This window comes from Palaemon carinicauda, chromosome 14 (assembly GCF_036898095.1).
Source record: "Palaemon carinicauda isolate YSFRI2023 chromosome 14, ASM3689809v2, whole genome shotgun sequence".
NCBI lineage: Eukaryota > Metazoa > Arthropoda > Malacostraca > Decapoda > Palaemonidae > Palaemon > Palaemon carinicauda.
In genome coordinates, this window is record NC_090738.1 from 135,543,454 (window position 1) to 135,567,856 (window position 24,403).

Below are 24,403 nucleotides of genomic sequence, written 5' to 3' on the forward strand. Positions count from 1 at the left end.
CAGCGCCATCTGTCGAGCAGGTACTTAGTACTCCAAGTAAACAAAGAACCAATTTTCTCCTCGGTCCACTGGGTCTCTATTGGGGAGGAAGGGAGGGTCCTTTAATATATGATCACCGGGTAAGTATATTCAAAAATTTATTTTATTAATAAAAATAACATTTTTCAATATTAAACTTAGCCGGTGATCATATAAGCTGATTCACACCCAGGGGGGTGGGTAGAGACCAGCATTATATGTTTACATTATTATGAGCTAAGTATTTTGTATTTCATTTTAGCAGTTATTCAAAATAACAAACATAAAATAAATAAGTACCTGGTAAGGAAGTCGACTTGAACAATTACTCTGCCTTTTTAAGTACGTCTTCCTTACGGAGCCTCGCGATCCTCTTAGGATGCTGAGCGACCCCTAGGATCTGAAGTATCAAGGGTTGCAACCCATACAACAGGACCTCATCAAAACCTCTAATCTAGGCGCTTCTCAAGAAATGACTTTGACCACCCGCCAAATCATGTAGGATGCGAAAGGCTTCTTAGCCTTCCGGACAACCCAAAAACAATAATAAAACATTTCAAGAGAAAGATTAAAAAGGTTATGGAATTAGGGAATTGTAGTGGTTGAGCCCTCACCCACTATTGCACTCGTTGCTACGAATGGTCCCAGAGTGTAGCAGTTCTCGTAAAGAGACTGGACATTCTTAAAATAAAAAGACGCGAACACTGATTTGCTTTTCCAATAGGTTGCGTCGATTATACTTTGCAGAGATCTATTTTGTTTAAAGGCCACGGAAGTTGCGACAGTTCTAACTTCGTGTGTCCTTACCTTCAGCAAAGCTTGGCCTTCCTCATTCAGATGGGAATGAGCTTCTCGTATTAACAGTCTGATAAAATAGGATAAAGCATTCTTTGACATAGGCAAAGATGGATTCTTAACTGAACACCATAAAGCTTCAGACGGGCCTCGTAAAGGTTTTTAAATAGAACTTAAGAGCTCTTACAGGATATAAGACTCTTTCTAGTTCATTTCCAACCATACGATAAGTTTGGAATATCGAACGATATTGGTCAAGGACGAGAAGGCAGCTCGTGTTTGGCTAGAAAACCAAGTTGTAGAACATGTAGCCGTTTCGGATGAGAATCCGATGTTCTTGCTGAAGGCATGAATCTCACTGACTCTTTTAGCTGTGGCTAAGCATATCAGGAAAAGAGTCTTTAAGGTGAGATCTTTCAGGGAGGCTGATTGTAGCGGTTCGAACCTGTCTGACATAAGGAATCTTAGTACCACGTCTAAATTCCAACCAGGTGTAACCAAACGACGCTCCTTCGTGGTCTCAAAAGACTTAAGGAGGTCCTGTAGATCTTTATTGTTGGAAAGATCTAAGCCTCTGTGACGGAAGACTGATGCCAACATGCTTCTGTAACCCTTGATAGTGGGAGCTGAAAGAGATCGTTCTTTCCTCAGATATGAGAGAAAGTCAGCTATTTGAGTTACAGAGGTACTGGTCGAGGATACGGATACTGACTTGCACCAGTTTCGGAAGATTTCCCACTTCGATTGGTAGACTCTAAGGGTGGATGTTCTCCTTGCTCTAGCAATCGCTCTGTCTGCCTCCTTCGAAAAGCCTCTAGCTCTCGAGAGTCTTTCGATAGTCTGAAGGCAGTCAGACGAAGAGCGTGGAGGCCTTGGTGTACCTTCTTTACGCGTGGCTGACGTAGAAGGTCCACCCTTAGGGGAAGTGTTCTGGGAACGTCTACTAGCCATCGAAGTACCTCGGTGAGCCATTCTCTCGCGGGCCAGAGGGAAGCAACTAGCGTCAACCTTGTCCCTTCGTGAGAGGCGAACTTCTGCAGTACCTTGTTGACAATCTTGAACGGAGGGAATGCATATAGATCTAGATGTGACCAATCTAGTAGAAAGGCATCTATATGAACTGCTGCTGGGTCCGGGATTGGTGAGCAAAATATTGGGAGCCTCTTGGTCATCGAGGTTGCGAAGAGATCTATGGTTGGCTGGCCCCAGGTGGCCCAAAGTCTCTTGCATACATCCTTGTGGAGGGTACATTCTGTTGGAATTATTTGTCCCTTCCGACTGAGACAATCTGTCATGACATTCAAGTTGCCTTGGATGAACCTCGTTACTAGTGATATGTCTAGACCTTTTGACCAGGTGAGGAAGTCCCTTGGGATCTCGTACAATGTCAGAGAGTAGGTCCCTCCTTGCTTGGAGATGTACGCCAAAGCCGTGGTGTTGTCCGAGTTCACCACCACTTTGCCTTGAAGGAGAGACCTGAAGCTTTCCAGGTCAGACGTACTGCCAGTAGCTCCTTGCAGTTGAAATGCATTGTCCTTTGACTCGAGTTCCATAATCCCGAGCATTCCCTACCGTCTAATGTCGCACCCCAGCCTACGTCCGATGCGTCCAAGAAGAGAACGTGGTTGGGAGTCTGAACAGTCAGGGGAAGACCCTCTCTAAGGTTGATATAGTCCTTTCACCAAGTCAGACAAGACTTTATCTTTCCGGAAACCGGGATCGAGACCGCTTCTAGCGTCTTGTCCTTTTTCCAGTGAAAAGCTAGATGGTATAGAAGAGGACGGAGGTGTAGTCTTCCTAGTGACACAAATTGATCCACGGATGACAGTGTCCATACCAGACTCATCCACAGCCTGACTGATCAGCGTTCCTTCTTCAGCATCTTCTGGATGGATAGCAGGGCTGGGGGCTGATCGTCTTGTTCAGCAACGTCCTCATCAGAGGGTTCCTCATCCGAAACTGATGAGGAAACGGCAACGGAGTGGGCAACGTCTGACTCGCTGAATCTGGTCGCACTGGTGGATGCGTGACGGAGCCGGACGCAATATCATGGCACTGCTGCACAGTCTGTGAACTGTCAACAACCATGGGTGCGCGAGGAAGTACAGCGTCAACCCGAAACTGTCTAGACTGTCTGGGTTGTGCAGTCAACACCCTACCGGGTTGCTGAGGTTGACGCACTGCTTCACAACAAGTCACCTCTGCTGGTTGTTGAACGTCCTGAACGTCAACAACCACCTCCGAGCGTCGCTTAACGTCAACGTGCGACTGGCAACCCACACTGGGTCGCATCGGTGGAGGAACCACCTCAACTGGCAGACGCGAGTAGGTTACCTCAGCGTCAACAGGGCGCACAACCGACCGGTTGGAAGGTTGTTGGCCAGAAGGAGGAACCACCTCCACTGGCAGACGCGAGTAGGTTACCTCAGCGTCAACAGGGCGCACAACCAACCGGTTGGAAGGTTGTTGGCCAGAAGGTTCTTCTCCGCATTTAAGTCCTCTATCAAGGACGCAAGCTTGGACTGCATGTCTTGCAGCAAAGCCCATTTAGGGTCTACGGGAGCAGGTGTGGCAACAGACGGGGTTAGCGACTGAGGCGGAACCATTTACCATCCCTGAAAGCCTTGTTATGTGTGACATAATAGTACAGCAAAACTTCAAAGGCTCGACAAAAGTTGAGAAGTTGACCTGTAAACAACTTGGAGCGTCTCCTGGCTAGGCGCCAGGGCGAGTCTACCAGAATTGAGAAGTCTATCTGGGCAGAGGCATGAACTCCCAAGCCGAGAACTTCTCTCGTGTCCTATCAGACTCTCGCTCTATAAGCCAGTTTAAAAGAAGGGAAATCAAAGGCTGTATCCCTAAAACTCCTCCTGGTGCAAAAACCAGTCGCCTAGCCAACGTAACGCTCTCTAGGAGAGCGAGAGAGCACTAGCTTAAAAACAACGGCTTCGAAGTAGCTAGGCCTAGTGTAAGTTCTGACGTTAGGCGAACGAGGAGCAGCAGTTACAAGATCTGGACGAAGATCCTTAAAAAATCATCATGATTTAATTAAAGTCCATAGGAGGCTAAGCAGCTTAAGGCTCCTCTCCAAATGACAGAGTCCTCAAGGGAATATCAGTAGGAGAGAGAACAGCACTTTCTCATCTACAGGAACCTTGTCCGATAAAAGCTAGGTTATCTCAGTGAGTCTCTCACTGGTGCATTAGTAGCAGACCAGAAGGCAACGTCATGTAACTGCTTGACAGTCTGTGAACTGTCAACAACTGAACTGTCAACCACAACAGGTGCGTGAGGACATACAGCACTGGTGCATTAGTAGCAGACCAGAAGGCAACGTCATGTAACTGCTTGACAGTCTGTGAACTGTCAACAACTGAACTGTCAACCACAACAGGTGCGTGAGGACATACAGTGTTCACTCGAGACTGCTTTGACTGTCTATACTGAGCAGTCAAAACAACTCTAGAATGCGGAGGTTGACGTACCGCGTCAAAACAAAACAACTTAGACTGTTGTTGTACCTCGCGAACGTCAACGGAAGGTTCCGTGCGTTACTGAACGTCAACATGCGGCTGGCAGGGTACACTGGAACGCATGGGTGGCGGGACTCTCTCAGCTGGAGTGCGGCAGAAGGTCGCCTCAGCGTCCAGAGGACGCACAACCGTGGTTGGTTGTAGGTTAGAGGTTGGTGCAGTGTCAACTTTCTCCGCACGAAAGTCCCGCATCAATGACGTTAACTGAGACTGCATGGTCTGCAGCAAAGACCACTTAGGGTCTACAGGAGCAGGTGCGGCAACAGACGGTGTGACTGCCTGATGCGGTACCGCTTTGCCTCTCTTAGGAGGTGAGCAGTCGTCGGAAGACTGCAGCGAGTCCGAACTGACCCAGTGGCTACAACTGGGCCGTTGGACTTGCGCGGAAGGGACCGACTTGCGCTTAATAAGCTGCGAGACATTGGTCCATGGTTTCTTACGAGAAACCTCTTCCGCAGACGAGAAATAAATGGGCTCTCTCGTCTTTGTGTGGGTGGGGCGATCTTGGGTAGATACGCCCGAAACCACGGAGGGAAACGTCTGTTCGTTGATCAAGGCCTGACGAACCCATAAGTCGTTCGACATTACTTCTCCCCTGGGCTTGGGAGCTTGCAAGAGGTCCCGGACTAGGTGAACGACAGGCACGAACAGACGAACCCTTGGACGCAAAACTGTAACACTTTGCGCATATCACTTTATCACTTTGATTTTCTGTTTTGCACTTATTTCACTGAAATCGAAACTTTTACTGATTTCTACCTGAAACACGCAATTCTACCCTAATTAAAAGGTAGTAATTGCAAAATAAGTCGTATAATGCAGCTCATTAATACTAGCAAAAAACAGAAAACATATATAAAGATAAAAATTTCAGTGGCTGGGAAAGAGACTAAACACTAGTTCAAATAAACTACGTTTACAATCTCTCACCGCACATAGCCTGGGGACAAGAATAAAACCCTAGAAACGTTTTACCTTCTTCCCCGTACAGCGACTAGGGACGAGAGTAACGCGAGAACAACGTTACCCGCTTGAACGGAACGTTTTCTCTCCTCTCTCTCCCTCCGTCTCTATCTCTCTCTCTCTTTCTCTCTTGATTTCGCACCTAAGAGAAGAGCCCAATTATATATCGTCAAAAAAACATGTTATTTGACTAAAGGAAAAAAACTGAAAGGTTTTCCAATAAAAAGTTCCTTTAATTTAGAATTTAAAATATTAAAGCTAAGAAAGAATGAACAAAACGTCAGAATCGATTTACTCTTACTGCAAAGTGAAACCGTGATACACTCTCTCTATCTTAACGATAGAGCGCATGTTGAACGTCCTGAACGTTAACAACTGCGTAGTCTAAAAAACTAAACGTTAGTTCATCTTTGAAAACAGTACGAAGACTATCAAAGAAATTCTTTCATAAAACATTAAATTTAAAAAGTTTTAAATTCTTTAAAGGCTAAATACGATATAACGGGCTCAACGTTGATTAACTTCGGTTCCAAGTTAGGACCGCCTACTATCAGGAAAGGTCGCATATAAACAAAACATAAAAATTATCTTTATATGTTTATAATAAATGGAAAGTTAATCGAAGAGGCCTAATAAAGGCGGAGAGATATAAAATATATAGATCTATAACGTGTTAAGCAAAATTACTAAAACCTAAACACACTTCCGTCTAAGGGAAGGGTCGGCCATTTAAAAGTGAAAGAGAGTCCATACTCTCTTTGTCACCCTAATTAAATCTATCCAAAACGAGTTCAAGTTTTGAGATGAAGATAAAACACCTGCATAGCGAAAGCTCAAAACTAGAATAGTGTACTTCACCAAATAGTTGTGAAAACAAATCCAGTTAGTAACAGCGTATTAGTAGGTCTTGCCGGTAGCCCGACAGAGAGAAAATTGGTTCTTTGTTTACTTGGAGTACTAAGTACCTGCTCGACAGATGGCGCTGTTGATGTACACCCCCACCTGCATAGCGATCGCTGGCGTATTTTGACCGTAGGTTTTTCTGTCGAGCAACAGAGTTGCAGCTTATATGATCACCGGCTAAGTTTAATATTGAAAATTTACTATTTCCCTCATGCTCATATTTGCCATAATACTTCAAAGTTATTGTTATTAAAGTGATCGAGATAGACCAGCTCAAGGAGTCAAATTTGACCCCTACAGAGATGGCCAAAATAGATTCATACAGTATTTTAAAAATTGATGGCACAGTTATACAAAGATCAGCTTAACAGCAATTTGGTTCAACCAAAGTCACTGAAAATATTAACAAAAGATCAGAAGTATAGCAAACTCAACATTTCTTTCAATCTAGCTTAGCAAAGTAGCTAACGTTATGTATCTTCACACAAATTTCTCTTCCTAACGCTAAAGCCAAAAGTTTGCCATAATGTTCAAGCTGGATGCAATGATCTATAACTAGTAATCCTATATACAGTTGAACAATGGGTATTAAGACAGCAAACTACAATGCTAATCCGAGGGATTGCGACATTGTTTAGTGAGAGTATTGCTAAAAAATTCTATAAATCATAATTCTTATTCAATTGTATAAAATGCATGGGGATATTAGTGGCTGTGTATTATACCAAGCATGAACAATCAGCATTATTTGTAATGAGTTTAAGAATTGTATTTTTCTACAAATTTTAAAGTTTCCAGCAATCAAGCATTATTTGTAATGAGTTTAAGAATTGTATTTTTCTACAAATTTCAAAATTTCCAGATTGCCAACACCAAGATTTGATAAAGTTTGAGAAAACATGACACCTGAGGGAACTAGGCTACTCACAAACATCTTCTAAAAGCCTCGTTTTATCCAATTCTTTTTTAACACTAAAATCTATTTTCGTAGTTTCTTTATGTAAACAGTACATGCATCTATTCTCATGAGAGTATGTTTTTTGTCTTGTCTCCTGTTCAATTTCTCATGAAATGTTGCAGCTATTATATCTATTTTAATTTTCATAACATGCATAATTTCATTTTGTGATTCATAACTTTATATACGTATAATATCACAGTCACAGCTAACAAGTTTCATCTTCAGTGGTGAATCACAATTGTTAGGAATTATAGGTGATGTAGCTTTATCTGCTATCGAATAACTTTCGTATGTGGTTTTATCTATAGAGTTATTTCATACTGTTCCATTCACGGTTTGTTTTTTTCTTCAATTACCGATAGTAATATCAGTGTAAACGGTACTGTATTTGTATTACTTTCTTATATTACTTTCTAAAAATATATCTTTATGGTTACATGTATTCCTTTTTTTTTTTTTTACATACAGTACATGAATGTAACCCCGTAAGGTCTAATGCCCCGTCCACAATAGGGGAAAATGCACGGGCTGGCACTCGGATTTGCCCTCAACTCTCCATTTTATAATGCTACAAGATCAAATAGTACAAAGAAGGCTATAGGCACACACAGGTGAACCTTTAACATGGCCAACACACCAGGCAGAGTGCAGTCAGAGTGGTGTCAGTCAACATGGTTCCTAGTCACATCCCCATCCAATACCTCAACAATGGGCATATGCACATCCATCATTTGCTCGGGGTGTACTTGTCTATGACATCACATACACGGTAAAGACAACATCTTCCAGTTTTCATTGTCATTTAATGCACTAATTCTTAAGTTTATTAGATAACCATTGCTCAGACAAGATTTCTATGTATATTATTCAATTCTGAATTCTCCGACCTCCTCGCCAATACAATATTACATATGCATATGTTCCATGTACTTTAATGTCATGATTTATATGTATGTAATCGTTAGTCAAATCTGACTCGCCATACCGACGTTTGGTTCCTCAACCCGAGGTGCTACATTCCCGTCCGCATTACTACGTAGTTCTGATCAAGCAATAAATCAATTGGTACTCGGGTGTCTTGTTACCTTATGTCCTCACAACACTTATCGCCATCCACCCCCTAAACTTGTAACAGTGTCTGCTTGCCGCGCACTTGTCCCTCGTATGTACGGGGTGCTCAAGAGGTTCCTGTTCAGCACCTTTAGTTTAATTCTGATATGACAAATTTGTAGATAACTTGTATTTTTCCTAACGGTACAAACCTTAGTTATTTATTAGGGGTATTGCTTGGCAGAAAGTAATATCCCTAATAAATAGCATGGTTTGTATTTCAGTTACGGAACAAATCAATATTAATATACAAAAAATGTGAATGCCAAGATATTTAGGTTGAATAAGTTGAATTTTAAATAATTAAAATGTAAGCAAAAAATTTTTACCATCTAAAGGAATACTAATGACGTTAATGAATACAAAAAAAAAAAAACATCATATAAATTCTGTATAAACAATAATAAATACAAATGACAATATAAGGCAACAACTAACGTCTTTCCCAAACTCAATAATTAAATTCTTGCTCGGCGCTAAAAAACATCAACCTGTCTGGTATACAGACACTAACCTTGTCCCGCTGGTGACTGTTTTTAAGTATCATACATGTAAAAATATAAACCCAGAACATATAACATAGAACAGTAACTTTTACTTTCATAGAATAGCTTTTAAGACTAAATACTTTAACATCATGAAATAAAATTCCCATAACCTTTATCAAGTTAATAATCAGTCGATTTGTTACCAGTCATAAATCCTCATACAATTGGGTTCTAGTTCTGGTCATGAAGAATATAAAATGACACCCAAATTTATCCTTAATTATTCTGATAAAATAAAATAAAAAAACTTATTAAAGATGTTCTCTTGACCTGAAAGGAACTTTATGCTATTTAAAAATTGACAAAATATGAAGGGTCATTTACCTTGGAACAAAAGAATCGATGTTTACAGGTTTGGACGGGCAGGCAATAGTTCCCTTTGTTTCAGAATTTGACGAGCTTAGTTTAGTTTATAATTCCGATACGTTACAAGGTTGTTAAGTCGATAAAGCACTGTGCGTAGTTTTAAATATCTATTTACTATTCAATCTATGATTCTTCACAAGTAGTGTTTTCATAATACTGATTGTACCTAGACTTTCTTATATTTGCAAGTTTCTTTAAAAGCCGCAAATTCTACGCTAAATTTGTGTATACCAGAGATGCTTTGAATAAGCCCTTCCACCGAGCCCGAACTAGACTTAAAAAGAAATTCCTACATAGGAATTCCAGTGTTTACTGAAAACCTAGTAATTATATGTTGAATTAACCTTTGTAGATTATTGTACTTGGAATCAATTTCCTTTTTGCAACACTACTCAATAATTCAATAATTACCTTTTCATATTGTATCCATGTCTCGTAATAACACATAACATGACAATCGTAAGAGATAACCTCACGACATCCAAGTAAATTTTCATTCCTTGCATGCGTTTCCTCTGTAATAATACCAAATGCATTAAAATGCATGAAAAATGAGTTTCTTCAAAGAAGCAAAATGAAAGCTATGAATAAGTAAATTAAGATATACAGTATTAATCTCTCACATAAACAATTTTTATAATTGATATAATGGCCTTCTCAACAAAAACAAATTGCAATACGACATAAGTCTCCATGAAGTATGAAATATAACTCATACTAAAATTACTTTAGTACTGTACTTACCCAAGAGTCCTACGCTATTCATTTTCTCAATGTAAAAGTTTGTCCGTCATGAAATATAAATTCTCATAAAGATGTACGTAGTACTAGGCATGCAGTTCATTCCAAGTCTTGCCTTCTCCATTTTAAGACTTAGCACTACACAGTATTCTAGAAGTTTTATTCCAGCTGTGACCAGATTTGGGAATGATCTTCCAAATCTGGCAGTTGAATTTGAGGAACTTCAAAAGTTCAAACTTGTAGCGAATGATTTATGTTGAACAGGTAGACATAAGCCTCTCTTCATAAGTCTACATACAGTATGACAAATCTATTTTGACATTGTTATTGATTTTGAAGATATTTTATATTTTCTGGGCTCCGACCCGTGTCGCCCAGTGAAATGCTCCTAAAGCACCATTTCTAAGGTATATAACTGCTAGTTTTAGGAGCATTTCACTGGGCGACACGGGTCTCTCGCCCAGAAATAGATTTTTCCTTCGTCAAAATCCCTTTTTTTTTCATTGCTATTTCTTAAAATATTTTATCTTTCCTTGTTTCTATCCTCACTGGGCTATTTTCCCTGTTGGAGCCCTTGGTCTTATAGCATCTTGATTTCCCAACTAGGGTTGTTGCTTAGCAAGTAATAATGATAATAATAATTGGTTTCCAATCCTCGCTGGGCTAATTTTCTTGTCGAAGCCTAGGGCTTGTAGCATCCTGCTTATACAACTAGGGTTGCAACTTGGCTAAGAATATGAAACTGCCACCATCCTGATTTCTCTTTCTTCTGAGAACTATGAATCGTAGAGAAAAATCAAAACCACTGTGAGTGGGGAAAATGATGGGAACTTACATATTTCTCAGGTAAGTACTGAAACAGTTAAATATAATATAACAATTGTTTATATTTCAAATAAAATTTCCAGAAAATCATGAGCTGAATACTGCATTTCCCCGCTAGGAGGGACTGAAGTTGGATTTTTGCAGGCTGTTTATATTAAAAAACCTCCTTAGAAGGAGAAATACCTTATTATCAAGCTGTCTAATCAGACCACTATGTTAATTCTAGTTTCATGAGGATTGGTCCTAAAGAATCACAATGAAATAACTGAAAATTAAAGCAAAACTGAACCAAAGGCAAGAAGACGCAAGAGATAAAACTGTAGCTAACCCTTTTACCCCCAGGCTATTTGGAAATTTCCAACCCTTAACCCCGAGGGGGTTATTTTTTTCCCAGCACATAATTGCTCTAACAGCCTTAATTTTTGCCATAGAGAGGTCAGGTTGGTCTCATTCTCTTGGAAAATGCCTGAATTTTCTCAAAAAATTATCAAAAAAATGAAAAAAAAAAATTTTTATAGCATTTTTCTGCAAGGACGTACCGGTATGTCCATGGGGGTAAAGGGATGGCTTTTGTGAAACGTACCAATACGTCCTTTGGGGTAAAAGGGTTAATAGAATGCTAATAAAGGACACACCAGTCTTGCTTAAAGCTTCAGTATACCATTAATCGACACACCATTCTGGATGTAATTTATAATGCCGAGTGTCCACAACAAGAGGTTAATAACATCCATAGATACCTTAAAACTTATTATTTCTATGTCAGACTCTTAGAGTACAGGAAATATTTATTATTACCTAAAAACATCAAGAGTTAACACTCAGTAAATTCATCAATGAATCGACCACTGTCAGTAAAAGCTCTGATGCAGACATATAACAACGTTTTGTTCACTCATGACTTAAGTGTAGCTTCGTGGTAGAATACAGCAATGCAAAACTAAAGACAATATTCTAAACACAAAGAAAAATCATAAACCCAAAGAAAAAAAAAAACAATCTTACACATACATACAATACCGAATCATACAAAATATGACAGCACAGTTAAATTGACCACGATAAAAAAACAAATATGGTACATCTGATGCTCAAAAAATATATGAGCAGTTCTACTTAAATGTCAACATCTGAAACGGTACAATAATCAAAGGCAATGTTCCGACTTCGGGCCGCGCTTTCGTCTTTCTAGTCGTCATCCGATCCACTTTCGATGTCCTCCTCCTGCCTCTCCTCCGACCTATCCTCTCTCTCCGAGGTCTTGGCATCGTAGTCGGCATCATCCTGTGGGAGAAAAGTAAGAACAAATCGATTGTTTATAAATTAATAACCTTCCGGCAACTATGGGAATAATTTCTAGATAAACTGTACATAAACTGACACTGAAGTACATGGAAGCTTACATTTACTTCACTTCTACACCTATACAATATGGACTAACTTTGTGAACAAAAGACTTGTAGAGTTTATGTAAATAATATTAGCACCATAAATGCATTAGAACTCATGAATAAATACTCAAGACTCTTATCCCTTTTACCCCCAAAGGACGTACTGGTACGTTTCACAAAACTCATCCCTTTACCCCCATGGACGTACCGGTACGTCCTTGTAAAAAAATGCTATAAAATTTTTTTTTTTTGCATATTTTTGATAATATTTTGAGAAACTTCAGGCATTTTCCAAAAGAATGAGACCAACCTGACCTCTCTATGATGAAAATTAAGGCTGTTAGCAATTTTAAAAAAATATACTGCAAAATGTGCTTGAAAAAAAATAACCCCTGGGGGTTAAGAGTTGGAAATTTCCAAATACCCTGGGGGTAAAGGGGTTATACATGGTGTAGGTATAATATAAAGACTACCAACAGCAAGGTTCTGAATCTGCCCATATCAAACAAGTGGTGTAAACTCGCCCATAAGTGGACTATGCATTATGCAAAACCTCTCGATATAGTGTCTATCAACCCAACACAAGCAAGGTAAGAAACTCAAAATTGATGCAGCTGATACGGTCATCGGTGAATTACTTAACCAATGCACGGTTGCGGAAAGTCAGGAGGTGGTGGTATGGAATTTGTGCCGGCCCCTTTGGCACTCGGATACAACAGGGAGTGTAAGGGAAGTATGAGGTATTTAACAGTATAATTAAATGTGGAAATTACAAGGTTGCCTTCTGTTCTACGCACGTTTCATATAGTTTGTGATAACTCTACATGTGATGAGCATTGATTGATATTACACATTACATTGTGCACCCCTTTGGATTACAATGCTATCGAAAAAATTGACAGCCTGTTTATCTTTTTAGTGTAGAAAATGTGATATCTAAATATTTCCTTGTTACTAAGAACATACAGTACTGTGTAAATTTGAGGTACTATACTGCAGTCAAGATACACAAGTGATGAATTCAATACTTGCATGGACCTTCATTGGTGTGGTGATATTACAGTTTAATTTGTTTATATATGGAGTCATAACTTCTTCTATTAGTCAATGTAATATAAAAATATAACATCAAAGATTTCTACATAAGGAAAATAACCTTGAGGTATTACGACATACAGTGAATAAAATGGAATACAGAACTGTATAAGTAGAAATTTTTTTTGATTCTGGTCCACAGTAGCATAAATCCTCTACAGTACCGTATCATTAAAGATTTAGATTTCTCCCTCTCAAACCTTTTCCGATTAAAGTGATCGGAACAATTCTATTTGGAACATGGCTTAATTTATCCTAAAAATATAGGTTTGCTTGAAAATAATTCAAAATTTAGGAGAAAAAAAAAAAAAAAAAAAAAAAAAGCTAGGACCTACTTTGCCATCATCGGACCCTCCAACTTCTTCCTGTTCATCCGCGGATTCGTCGTCGGAATTTTCTCTCTCCGCTATTTCCATCTTGCCTTCCTCGTCACCGCTGTCTTCTTTGCCCTCGGTGTCCATCTTCTCGTGGTCCTTCTCAACGTCGCTTCTCGTTCCGGCGGTACGGCTTCCCTTGTCGCCGTCTTCCTTCATTATTTCACCTGTTAGGGATGAGTTCTGACTCTTCACATTTGGAAGGTACATTGACACCACATCTGAGTAACAAAATAAAATACTTGAGAATAAATTCTTCCGATATTCAGATTCCATGACTCGCATGAAGTCTGGAGGGAAAAAAAAGGGAGAAATAAAGTGCACACAAAATATAAACATCTAAGCAAACAAAATAAGCGTTCAACCCTTTTACCCCCAATGGACGTACTGGTACGTTTCACAAAACTCATCCCTTTACCCCCATGGACGTACTGGTACGTCCTTGCAAAAAAACTGCTATTTACATTTTTTTTTGCATATTTTTGATAACTTATGAGAAACTTTAGGCATTTTCCAAAAGAATGAGACCAACCTGACTCTCTATGACAAAAATTAAGGCTGTTAGAGCAATTTAAAAAATGAAGTTTTTATGATAAAACGAAGTTTTTATGATAAAACAAAGTTTTATGAATACTTACCTGGCAGTTATATATACATAGCTAATTATCTCTATTTCGGCAGAATTTTTCTAAAACTAGGCAACCGCCTTGTGGTGGTTGGGTGGTAACACCCGTCAAAGGGTGGTAGGAGGAATCATTCCCGTTCTCTGTTCTTCAGTTCATCTATGCCCGACCTGTCTCCTGAGGGGAGGTGGGTGGGCCTTCGAATGTATATATAACTGCCAGGTAAGTATTCATAAAACTTTGTTTTATCATAAAAACTTCATTTTTACGAATAGAACTTACCCGGCAGTTATATATACATAGCTGATTAACACACTTGGAGGAGGGTGATAGACAGTAACATCGTTGGGGAAACAACCAAAAAAGTTGTAGGATAAATAAACACCTTGATTCCTTACCTGCTAAGGTAGCTGACTTCAAAGGTTCCTGCCTCTTGAGTCGCTTTCCCTTAGGAGTGTCAGCCAGGATGTGACCTGCAGTGCTGAAAACACTCAATCGAGTCTGTCAACGGGGTGAGACCAACAATCTGACTAGACTTCAGGACTACCTATTGCCCAAAATAATAAACCGCAACTTTACCAAACCAACCACCTAACATTTGCAAAGTAGATAAAAATGATCTAACTAGACTGAGGTGACTGTACACAAGTCGAAGTCCTCAGACAACCAATAAAAAATACACCAACCTATGCACAAGTAAACAAAACTAAGGTTGAGGGGAGGTAGTAACTCCTTTGCCTAATACAGAAGCCGTAGCTACGTATGGTCCCAAGGTATAACATTTCTCATAATCCACCCTCACCTCTCTGAGGTAATGAGAGGCGAACACAGAGTTGCTCCTCCAGAATGTCGCATCCATAATTTGACGGAGCGACATGTTCTTGCGGTAAGCAAGCGAGGTCGCAATGGCCCTCACTTCGTGGGCTTGCACTTTTAAAAGTCCGAAGTGTTCCTCCTCACACAAGAGATGCGCTTCTCTTATCACTTCCCTCAGGAAAAAGGATAAAGCGTTCTTGGAAAGGGGCTTTTGAGGATCTTTCACAGAACACCACAGGGAGCTAGAAGAGCCTCTCACACTTTTTGTGCGAGACAAGTAGGTCTTGAGGGCTCGTACTGGACAGAGCAGCCTCTCTTGCTCCTGACCCACTAGGTTGGTCAAGTTAGGAACCTCAAAGGTCCTCGGCCAGGGCTTAGAAGGGTTCTCGTTCTTAGCGAGAAAGTCTAATCTCAAGGCACAAACTGCCCCATTCAGATTGAAGCCTACCTGTTTTTCAATTGCATGGACTTCACTAACTCTTTTAGCTGTTGCTAAGGCCAAAAGAAAGAGGGTCTTCTTGGTAACCTCCCTAAGGGGAGCCTGTGATATGGGCTCAAATCTCTTGGTGCACAGAAATTTAAGAACTACATCAAGGTTCCAAGAAGGGGGCTTTAACTGGGTCTGCTTGGTCGTCTCAAAAGACTTCAAGAGGTCATGTAAGTCCTTGTCTCGAGACAAGTCCAAGCCTCTATGCCGACAGACGGAAGAGAGCATACTTTTGTACCCTTTGATAGTGGACACAGCTAGCTTAGCGTCCTGTCTGAGGTACAACAAGAAATCCGCAATCTGGCTCACAGAGGTAGTGGATGAGGAAATCTTGTGCTTCCTACACCAAGCCCTAAAAGTCTCCCACTTGGACTGGTAGACCCTCTGCGAAGAGACCCTCCTCGCTCTGGCGATAGCTTTTGCAGCTTGCGCTGAAAAGCCTCTCGATCTGACGAGCTTCTCGATAGTCTGAAGGCAGTCAGATTGAGAGCGAGGGGGTTTTGATGATATCTCTCGAAGTGGGGTTGTCTGAGCAGATTTGGACTTGCAGGGAGGCTTCTTGGAAAGTCCATCAACAAGTCCACCACCTCCGTGAACCATTCCCTCATCGGCCAGAACGGAGCTATCAGGATCATCCGTCCCGAATCGAGGAGGGCGAATTTCCTGACTACCAGATTGATGATCTTGAACGGGGGAAAAGCATAAGTGTCCATCCCCGTCCAATCCATCAAAAAGGCGTCTACTGCTATTGCCTCTCTGTCCGGAAATAGGGAGCAATAGATGGGGATCCTCTTGGATAAATTGGAGGCGAAAAGATCGATGAGGGGTCTCCCCCACAGCCTCCAGAGACTCTGACAGACCTGTTGGTTGAGGGTCCATTCTGTGGGAAGGACCTGCCCTTTCCTGCTGAGCATGTCCGCCCTCACATTCTTCTGTCCCTGAACAAACCTCGTCAGCAGGCTTATCCTGTTCTCCTTCGCCCAAAGAAGGAGCTCTCTTGCTGTCTCGAAGAGAGACAGAGAGTGAGTCCCTCCTTGCTTCCTGATGTAAGCAAGAGCTGTGGTGTTGTCTGAGTTGACCTCCACAATCTTCCCAGACACCAAGTCCTTGAAGGCCTTTAGCCCCAGAAAAATGGCCATCAGCTCCTTGTTGTTGATGTGCCATCCCAGCTGAATTCCTTCCCAATCGCCTGAGACCTCCTTGCTTTCTAGTGTTGCCCCCCAGCCTGACTCTGATGCGTCTGAAAACAACACTAGGTCTGGGTTCTTCTTGTGTAAGGAGATCCCTTCCCCTAACAAGGTTGGGTCCAGCCACCACTTCAGAAGAGTCTTGACTTCTATTGGAATGGGGAAGGAAAAGGAGTCTTCCTGCATCTTTCTGTTCCATGTCTTCGAAAGAAAGTGCTGAAGAGGCCTTAGGTGGAGTCTCCCCAGAGAGACAAACAGTTCGAGGGAGGACAGAGTCCCCAGCAAACTCATCCACTCCTTCGCTGTGCATCTCTTCTTGTCCAGGAAAGTTCTGACTTTTACGAGACACTTGGCCTGTCTTTCCTGAGAGGGAGAAGCCCGAAAAAGAACTGAATTCAGAACTATCCCCAAATAGAGAATAGTCTGACTCGGTCTGATCTGAGACTTCTCCCTGTTGATGACCAGGCCTAGATCCTGAGCCATCATAAAAGTCTTCCGTAAATCCTCCAGACATTTCTCCCTCGATCGTGCACGAATCAGCCAATCGTCCAGATAGAAGGATATCCTTATCCCTTCCTGATGCAGCCAACCTGACACATTCGCCATTACCCTGGTGAAGACTTGAGGAGCCGTGCTGAGACCGAAGCAAAGAGCTCTGAATTGGAAGCACTTGCCCTCCATTACAAACCTCAGGTACTTCCTCGAAGTCGGATGGATGGGGACATGGAAATATGCGTCCTGCAAGTCGAGGGACACCATCCAGTCCCCTGGACGTACTGACGCCAGCACCGACTGAGTCGTCTCCATGGAGAACTTTGTCTTCTCCACAAATACGTTGAGCGCGCTGACATCCAGGACGGGTCTCCATCCGCCCGAGTTCTTGGGGACCAGAAACAGGCGATTGTAAAAGCCTGGGGAGACTAGATCCCGAACCGGTTCTATCGCCCCCTTGTCTAGCATTTGGTTGACAAGGTCTACTAGAGCCTTCTGTTTCCCAGGATCTGAGTACCGGGCTACTAAGGCCAGCGGAGCATCTGCGAGAGGAGGTTTTTTCAGAAAGGGGATCTTGTATCCTTCCTTGATGACTGAGAGGGACCAGGTGTCCGCCCCTCTCCTCTTCCAGGACTGCCAAAAACCTGACAGTCTTGCGCCTACCGTCTGGAGGAGACGAACTTCATTTCCTGGAGCGAGGTCTGAAAGAACCCCTGGTAGATCTTGGTCCTGAATCTTGCCTTCTCCCTCTAAAATCTGATCTTGAAGTAGTCCTGCCCCGAAAGGGCTGCTGGAATCTCCTTTCCTCCCGTTTCAAAGAAGAAGGAGGGGCTGCAAAGGGCTTACGAGCAGAACGAGATAAAAGGTCTTGGGTGGCTTTTTGGGCCAGAGAACGCGTAATGTCATTAACCAGAGACTCGGGAAAAAGATGTTGAGAGAGGGGGGCGTAAAGAAGCTCAGACTTTTGAGCATTGGTAACAGACCTAGAAGCAAAAGAGCAAAGCAGAGCTCTCTTCTTTAGGACCCCAGCTGAGAACAGAGCAGCCAACTCATTCGCCCCATCTCTGAGGGCCTTATCCATACAGGACATAATGCTCGTAAGGTCCCTAGATCCATCCATCTGTTCAGTTTTCCTTGCGAGAGTCCCAAGCGACCAGTCTAGGAAACTAAAAACCTCAAAGGCTCTAAAAATACCTTTGACGAGATGATCCAGCTCCGACATTGACCACATGACCTTGGCTGAGTTGAGAGCATGCCTTCTAGCAGAGTCCACTAAACCAGAGAAGTCACCCTTGGAGGAGGAAGGCACTCCCAGACCCAAAGGTTCTCCAGTTGCATACCACATACCCGCTCTTGAAGCAAGACGAGCTGGTGGAAACGAGAAGGAAGTCTTAACTGTTTGTCTCCGCTCCATCATCCAGTCATCAATCTTCGAGAGAGCCTTCTTTGCGGAGATAGACAGCTTCATCTTGATGAAGGCCGACTGTTTCTTGGCCTTCTTTCTGTTAAATTGGGACTGAGGAGATTGAGGGGCAGCAGGTTGGAATTCCTCTCCAAAAAGTTCAAGAAGGGAGCGAGAGAGAACTTTGTAATCTCCCACAGCATCGGCAGGATTATCATCGTCATCAGAAACATCCTCGAGGGCCTGATCCACATCTGCAATATCCTTCGAAAGAGGAGAATCCTTAGAACCCGACAAGGGCAAATCAAAGGCATCATCCTGCAAAAGACGGGTTGCATCCTGGAGTCCCGCGCTAGAAGAATCCTTGGAACGAGAGGCAGTATCGTCCCGAAGAGGCAGGGTGGTATCGCCCTGGGACCGAGAACGAGAGGCAGAGTCGTTCTGTCGTCGAGAGCGAGAGGAGGTATCGTCATGGCGGCGAGAATGAGAGGCGGTATCGTCGTGGCGTCGAGAATGAGAGGCGGTATCGTCGTGGCGTCGTGAACGAGAGGCGGTATCGTCGTGGCGTCGAGAACTAGGGTCGGTATCGTCGTGGCGTCGTGAACGAGAGGAGGTATCGTCGTGGCGAAGCGAACGAGAGGAGGTATCGTCGTGCCGAAGCGAACGAGAGGAGGTATCGTCGTGTCGAAGCGCAAGGGAGGCGGTATCGTCTTGGTATCGAGAACGAGAAGCAGCTTCGTTCGATAAGGTATCGTCCCGGTATCGAGAACGAGAAAACGTATCGCCCTGGTATCGCGAAGAAGTATCGCCTGGCGCAAGCACACATTCCTCATCCTGGCGTAGAGAGGGAGAAGTTCTCTTTAAAGAAGAACTCCGTTCTCTCTTAGAAGCAGACTTCTTAATCGGCAACGAGTCGTCTTTACGTCTGTCAGACTGGGCGTGAGGGCGGCTAAAGGCTTGTACTAAAGTCAAAAGTTGTTCCTGCATGACAGACATAAAGGATTTAGCAACATCATCTGGGTCTTGCGGATCCGAAGGGGGGGGCTGACGAATAACACTCGTATCTTCGGCAGCAGGCTTCGTCCTTTTCACAGGCACGGAGTCGAAATCATCCTCCGACGGACAAGGTTCATAACTGCTAGAACCGGGAGAGATAGAACGAGACCGTTCGTCGCGGTTCCATCTCCTCTTAGTAGGTCTTGAAGCTTCATACTTCCATTTACGTCTGGACGAATTCGGAGAAGAAAACAACACATCCGACTCGTCTTTCCCGTGACGGTCAAGAGCAGCCTGGGAATAGACAACAGGACTGTCTGAGGCGACGGCTGACCGAGGGTACGTACCTCTCACCCCCTTTCGGTCATCGACGTACCTTCTCCCTTGGTCCTGGGAGCTTGGTAGAGGTCTAGGCCTAGGGGTATGACAGATTCGGTCGGTCGCCACCTCCACTGCACTAACACAAGCACTTTCACTTTCCTTACCTTTAAAGGCCTCCAGCTGTTCTTTAATGGCCTTCAACTCGGCCGCCAGGCTAGCGTACCGAGGGTCATCCGTAGATACGGAACCTGTAGTAGGTGCAGGGGTTACTACCTCAAGGGAAGGATCAACTTCCAAAGAGGAATCAATAATAGGATCAATAGATAAATCTACGCTAAGCTCGTCTTCCTTACCACTAACAGACTTAGACTTAGACCTAGAAGCTCTCCTAACTCTATCGAGCTCTAGCTTACGCACATAGCGCTTCATAATTAACCAATCTTTCTCATCCAAAACCTTACATTCCCCGCACCTATTATCAAGGGCACAAACAAAACCCCTACAATGAGAACAAACAGTGTGAGGATCAACCGCCATTTTGGGAAGTCTCACCTTACATTCCTCATTCGCACAGATACGGTAATGACTCTTTTCACTCATAATGAAACACAGCAAACAAAAAAACTAAGAGAAAACAAAATACAACGATCGCCAAAACCCCAAATCAGAGTACTTCACCAAAAAAAGCAGACTGGTACTCCGAGCAGGGAAATCGAAGAAAAAACTCTTAATGACGGACCAACGTGTTATCGATCCGGCCGGCAGAGATGAACTGAAGAACAGAGAACGGGAATGATTCCTCCTACCACCCTTTGACAGGTGTTACCACCCAACCACCACAAGGCGGTTGCCTAGTTTTAGAAAAATTCTGCCGAAATAGAGATAATTAGCTATGTATATATAACTGCCAGGTAAGTTCTATTCGTAAAAATATATATTGCAAAATGTGCTTGAAAAAAAAAATGCCTGGGGGTTATGGGTTGGAAAGTTCCAAATAGCCTGGGGGTAAAAGGGTTAAAGATACTATACGACAAAAAATGGAAGCCAAAACGTAAAATCAAACAAACATAAAAAAATGGAGTAAGCAGAAACAACTCAAACTTAAAAGTGCAATGTAACTTTGATATTTTGGAATGAAACTTTCACTTTTGAATGTGACATCAAAGTTTACAATATTTTAAAATACATGTGATAAATCAAACATTGTTGAAAATACTTGAATCAACAAATATAATTCACAAATAAGCAGTGGTTAGATGCAATAACTCCCCAACAAGCAGATAAGGTAGACGTGAGGATTTGAACATGCACTATTTAATTACACACTATAAAAAAGAAACAAGCAAACCAGAGCTAAATAAAAAAAAAAAGAAAAAAAAAAAATAAATTGACATGCAAAGAATAATAAACATAACATGATGCTTTTCCTTCTCCTTCTTGTCACAATTTATTTTCTTTTCAACTCTTTTCAACTCTTTAACACCTCATCAGTGGACATCTTTCATTTTTTTTAAAAGCCCAATCTAAAAAAAAAATAAGATGCTAACTGATGTAGATCTAGAGTTGAAAAGAAAATAAATTGTAATAAGAACCTATAAAAAACAACATTAATACATCATAAATATATTTCTATAATCTATACTAAATCATTTGAATAAATATGATTAACATTACATGATACGACTTTCTACCAGGGCTGGAAAAAAAATTTAAATACTGTAATTCCACAACAAAATCGCACTCCCCAAGAGAGATTAGTTCACCAAATGTTTAACTGGGCTCCACAAGGCACTAGAAGAGTTGAAACACCCAGGCCTACATGGCTGAGGACTATGAAGCGTGAAATAGGAGATGATGAATGGAGAAATATTGAATTAAAAGCTCAAGACAGACGACGACTGGCGAAATCTGACCGAGGCCCTTTGCGTCAATAGGCGTAAGAGGAGATGATGATGATACTTCCACAAATGTCCTATCAATAGATGATGCCTATTGCTTAACTCAAGAGTAGAAATTGAAAGTTGGACAGCAAACTAGGATGTAAACAAAGTACAAGATTGAGGGCAATGTAGTTGCAAGCCAAAGAGGAACCGGACTCTGCAAGAAACTTTTAGCATCTCAAAGAGGGTTCAGTACTCTTCTATATTATTATTACTAGCCAAGCTACAACCCTAGTTGGAAAAGCAAGATGCTATAAGCCCAAGGGCTCCAACAGGGAAAAATAGCCCAGTGAGGAAAGGAAATAAGGAAATAAATAATGGAGAATAAATTAACAATATCTCATTCTAAAGACAATAACAGCGTCAAAACAGATATGCCCTATACAAAATATTAAGAACGTCAAAAAAAGATATGTCATATATAAACTATAAAAAGACTCATGTCAGCCTGGTCAACATAACAACATTTGCTCCAACTTTGAACTTTTGAAGTTCTACTGATTCAACTACCCGATTAGGAAGATCATTCCACAACTTGGTAACAGCTGGAATAAAACTTCTAGAATACTGTGTAGTATTGAGCCTCATGATGGAGAAGGCCTGGCTATTAGAATTGAGAACAGAGATTAATGGTGAATAGTAATTATCTTAAAAGTTGTAAAGTACATCATGAAATTTCAGGATGGACTTTAAAATTGGTTTAAACCTCCTTAAGAATGAGAAAGATGGAAGCATAGAGAACCCTGTTACAATTTCTGCTACATTAGGCAATACACCGGACCAGTTGAGCAGTAAAAAAGGAGGCTGCACCATAGATGTAAAATTAAAAAATATCCTGACTAATGGTACATAAAAATATCCCATTAAAACAGAGGGAAAGACTTCAAGTGGGTATATAAGGCAAATACTTCTCTATGCAGCAGAAAAATTGGAACTGACAAGTGAAAAGTTGAAAGCCTTTGACCTTAAAAGTTTGAGATGGTTTGACTAAGTTATGAGAAGAGATTATGAATATATGGTCAGAAAAATAACCGATATGGAAATGGAAAAACAGTGACATAAAAACCTATATGAACAATTACTTTTAGTTTATTCCTCCAAGTAAAAACGCAAAAACAGTAATGAACTCGTTCTCTTTTTGTCCTATGATAGGTAATACACAAAAGCTTGAAAATATTCTAAGGAGTTTCCTTACAATATAAAATAGAAATATTTTATCATATTTCAAAAAGGTACGATACAAAAAATATAGATTCTACTTCCACAATTAAGGCAACTGATTAGAAACCCAGTAGAAATTTAAATACTTTGTAAGGAAAATAGCTTAGCTTTAGTGCATGACCAACATTCTCTAGAAAAGAAACATGAATACAGTACATATAAGATTTGAAAAAAAAATACTGAAACAAATCTCAAACTGAAAAATAGGCAGTAAATAAAAATAAAAAACAAACATTACATAAAGCAAACTGGGATGCAAGTCACTAAGGTCTACAATAAAAACATCAAACATGATCAATTCCTTTTGCTATAATGACAAAATGGATTAAAATTTTCTTACGAAATGCAAATTACTCAATTGGCAAGGGATAGTGACACTTGTGAAATTAATGTCTATACGTACATCAAAAGAGCAAAAAGTATTTCTGAATGAAAAATCAAAAGGGTAAACATTATATTTTGGGTAGAGTAAATAAAAGGGTGCGATGGAATTCTTAAAGATTCACTGACAAATAAAGTATGCTATCATATAAAATAAGAATTTCATAATGATACTCCAAATTAAAACCATTTATCAAATTATTTCATGTGACCAGAAAAAAAATTAATATTAATTGGAATAAGAAGAATGTTTGAAGCTCATATTTGGTACACCAAGCAAGCGTGAAGATAAACGCAAGCATGAAGATTGAGATAAAGTTGTTAGTTTTTTAAGCAAAAGCATTAATTTTTTGGCAAAAATATAAAAGCAGGCATCAAATACTACTCATAAAACAAATCTCATCTATCACTGAAATGCTCACAAAATTTTGATAAAAACGAACAGGAAATGTTATCAAAATTCTTTGAAACATTAGTAGACATAATATATCTACAGTATTTACAATTAGGTTCAGAATGTGCTATGCAAAATAAAAGTTTATCAATTCTGAATATGAATAAATAATACTTTCCCTTTCTTGAGAAAAACAGCCACAACAACTATTTCTCCTCCTGATACTATCAGCATCATAAAAGGTACTTAGCTGGGTAGAACGTTAGTGACACGATACATTATCTTCGTTATTTTCCCTGATGACTAACTCTCATGTCAAGTTAACCCTTATACCCCCAATGGACGTACTGGTACATTTTACAAAACTCATCTCTTTACCCCCAATGGACGTCACAAAACTCACCTCTTTACCCCCAATGGACGTACTGGTACATTTCACAAAACTCATCCCTTTACCCCCATGGACGTACTGGTACATTTCACAAAACTCATCCCTTTACCCCCATGGACGTACTGGTAC

The 24,403-nt window shown here is 41.1% G+C and overlaps 2 protein-coding genes across 3 annotated transcripts in view; one reads left to right on the plus strand and one right to left on the minus strand.

The window, feature by feature from the left end:
• The window catches only part of LOC137653788 (solute carrier family 45 member 3-like), a 250,798-nt gene that overhangs the window by 74,372 nt on the left and 152,023 nt on the right, over positions 1-24,403 (plus strand). The window lies entirely within an intron of this gene.
• LOC137653785 (uncharacterized) overlaps positions 11,424-24,403 on the minus strand; it is a 41,447-nt gene continuing 28,467 nt past the window's right edge. Inside the window, exons 13-14 of one of the 2 annotated variants that reach the window (XM_068387429.1) lie at positions 13,585-13,844; positions 11,424-12,047 (exon numbers count right to left, since the gene is read on the minus strand). In XM_068387429.1, coding sequence (XP_068243530.1) covers positions 11,952-12,047; positions 13,585-13,844 — 356 coding nt within the window. In that variant the 3' untranslated portion in view covers positions 11,424-11,951. The remainder of the gene's footprint in view (positions 12,048-13,584; positions 13,845-24,403) is intronic. The other variant, XM_068387430.1, reaches the window with a different exon arrangement.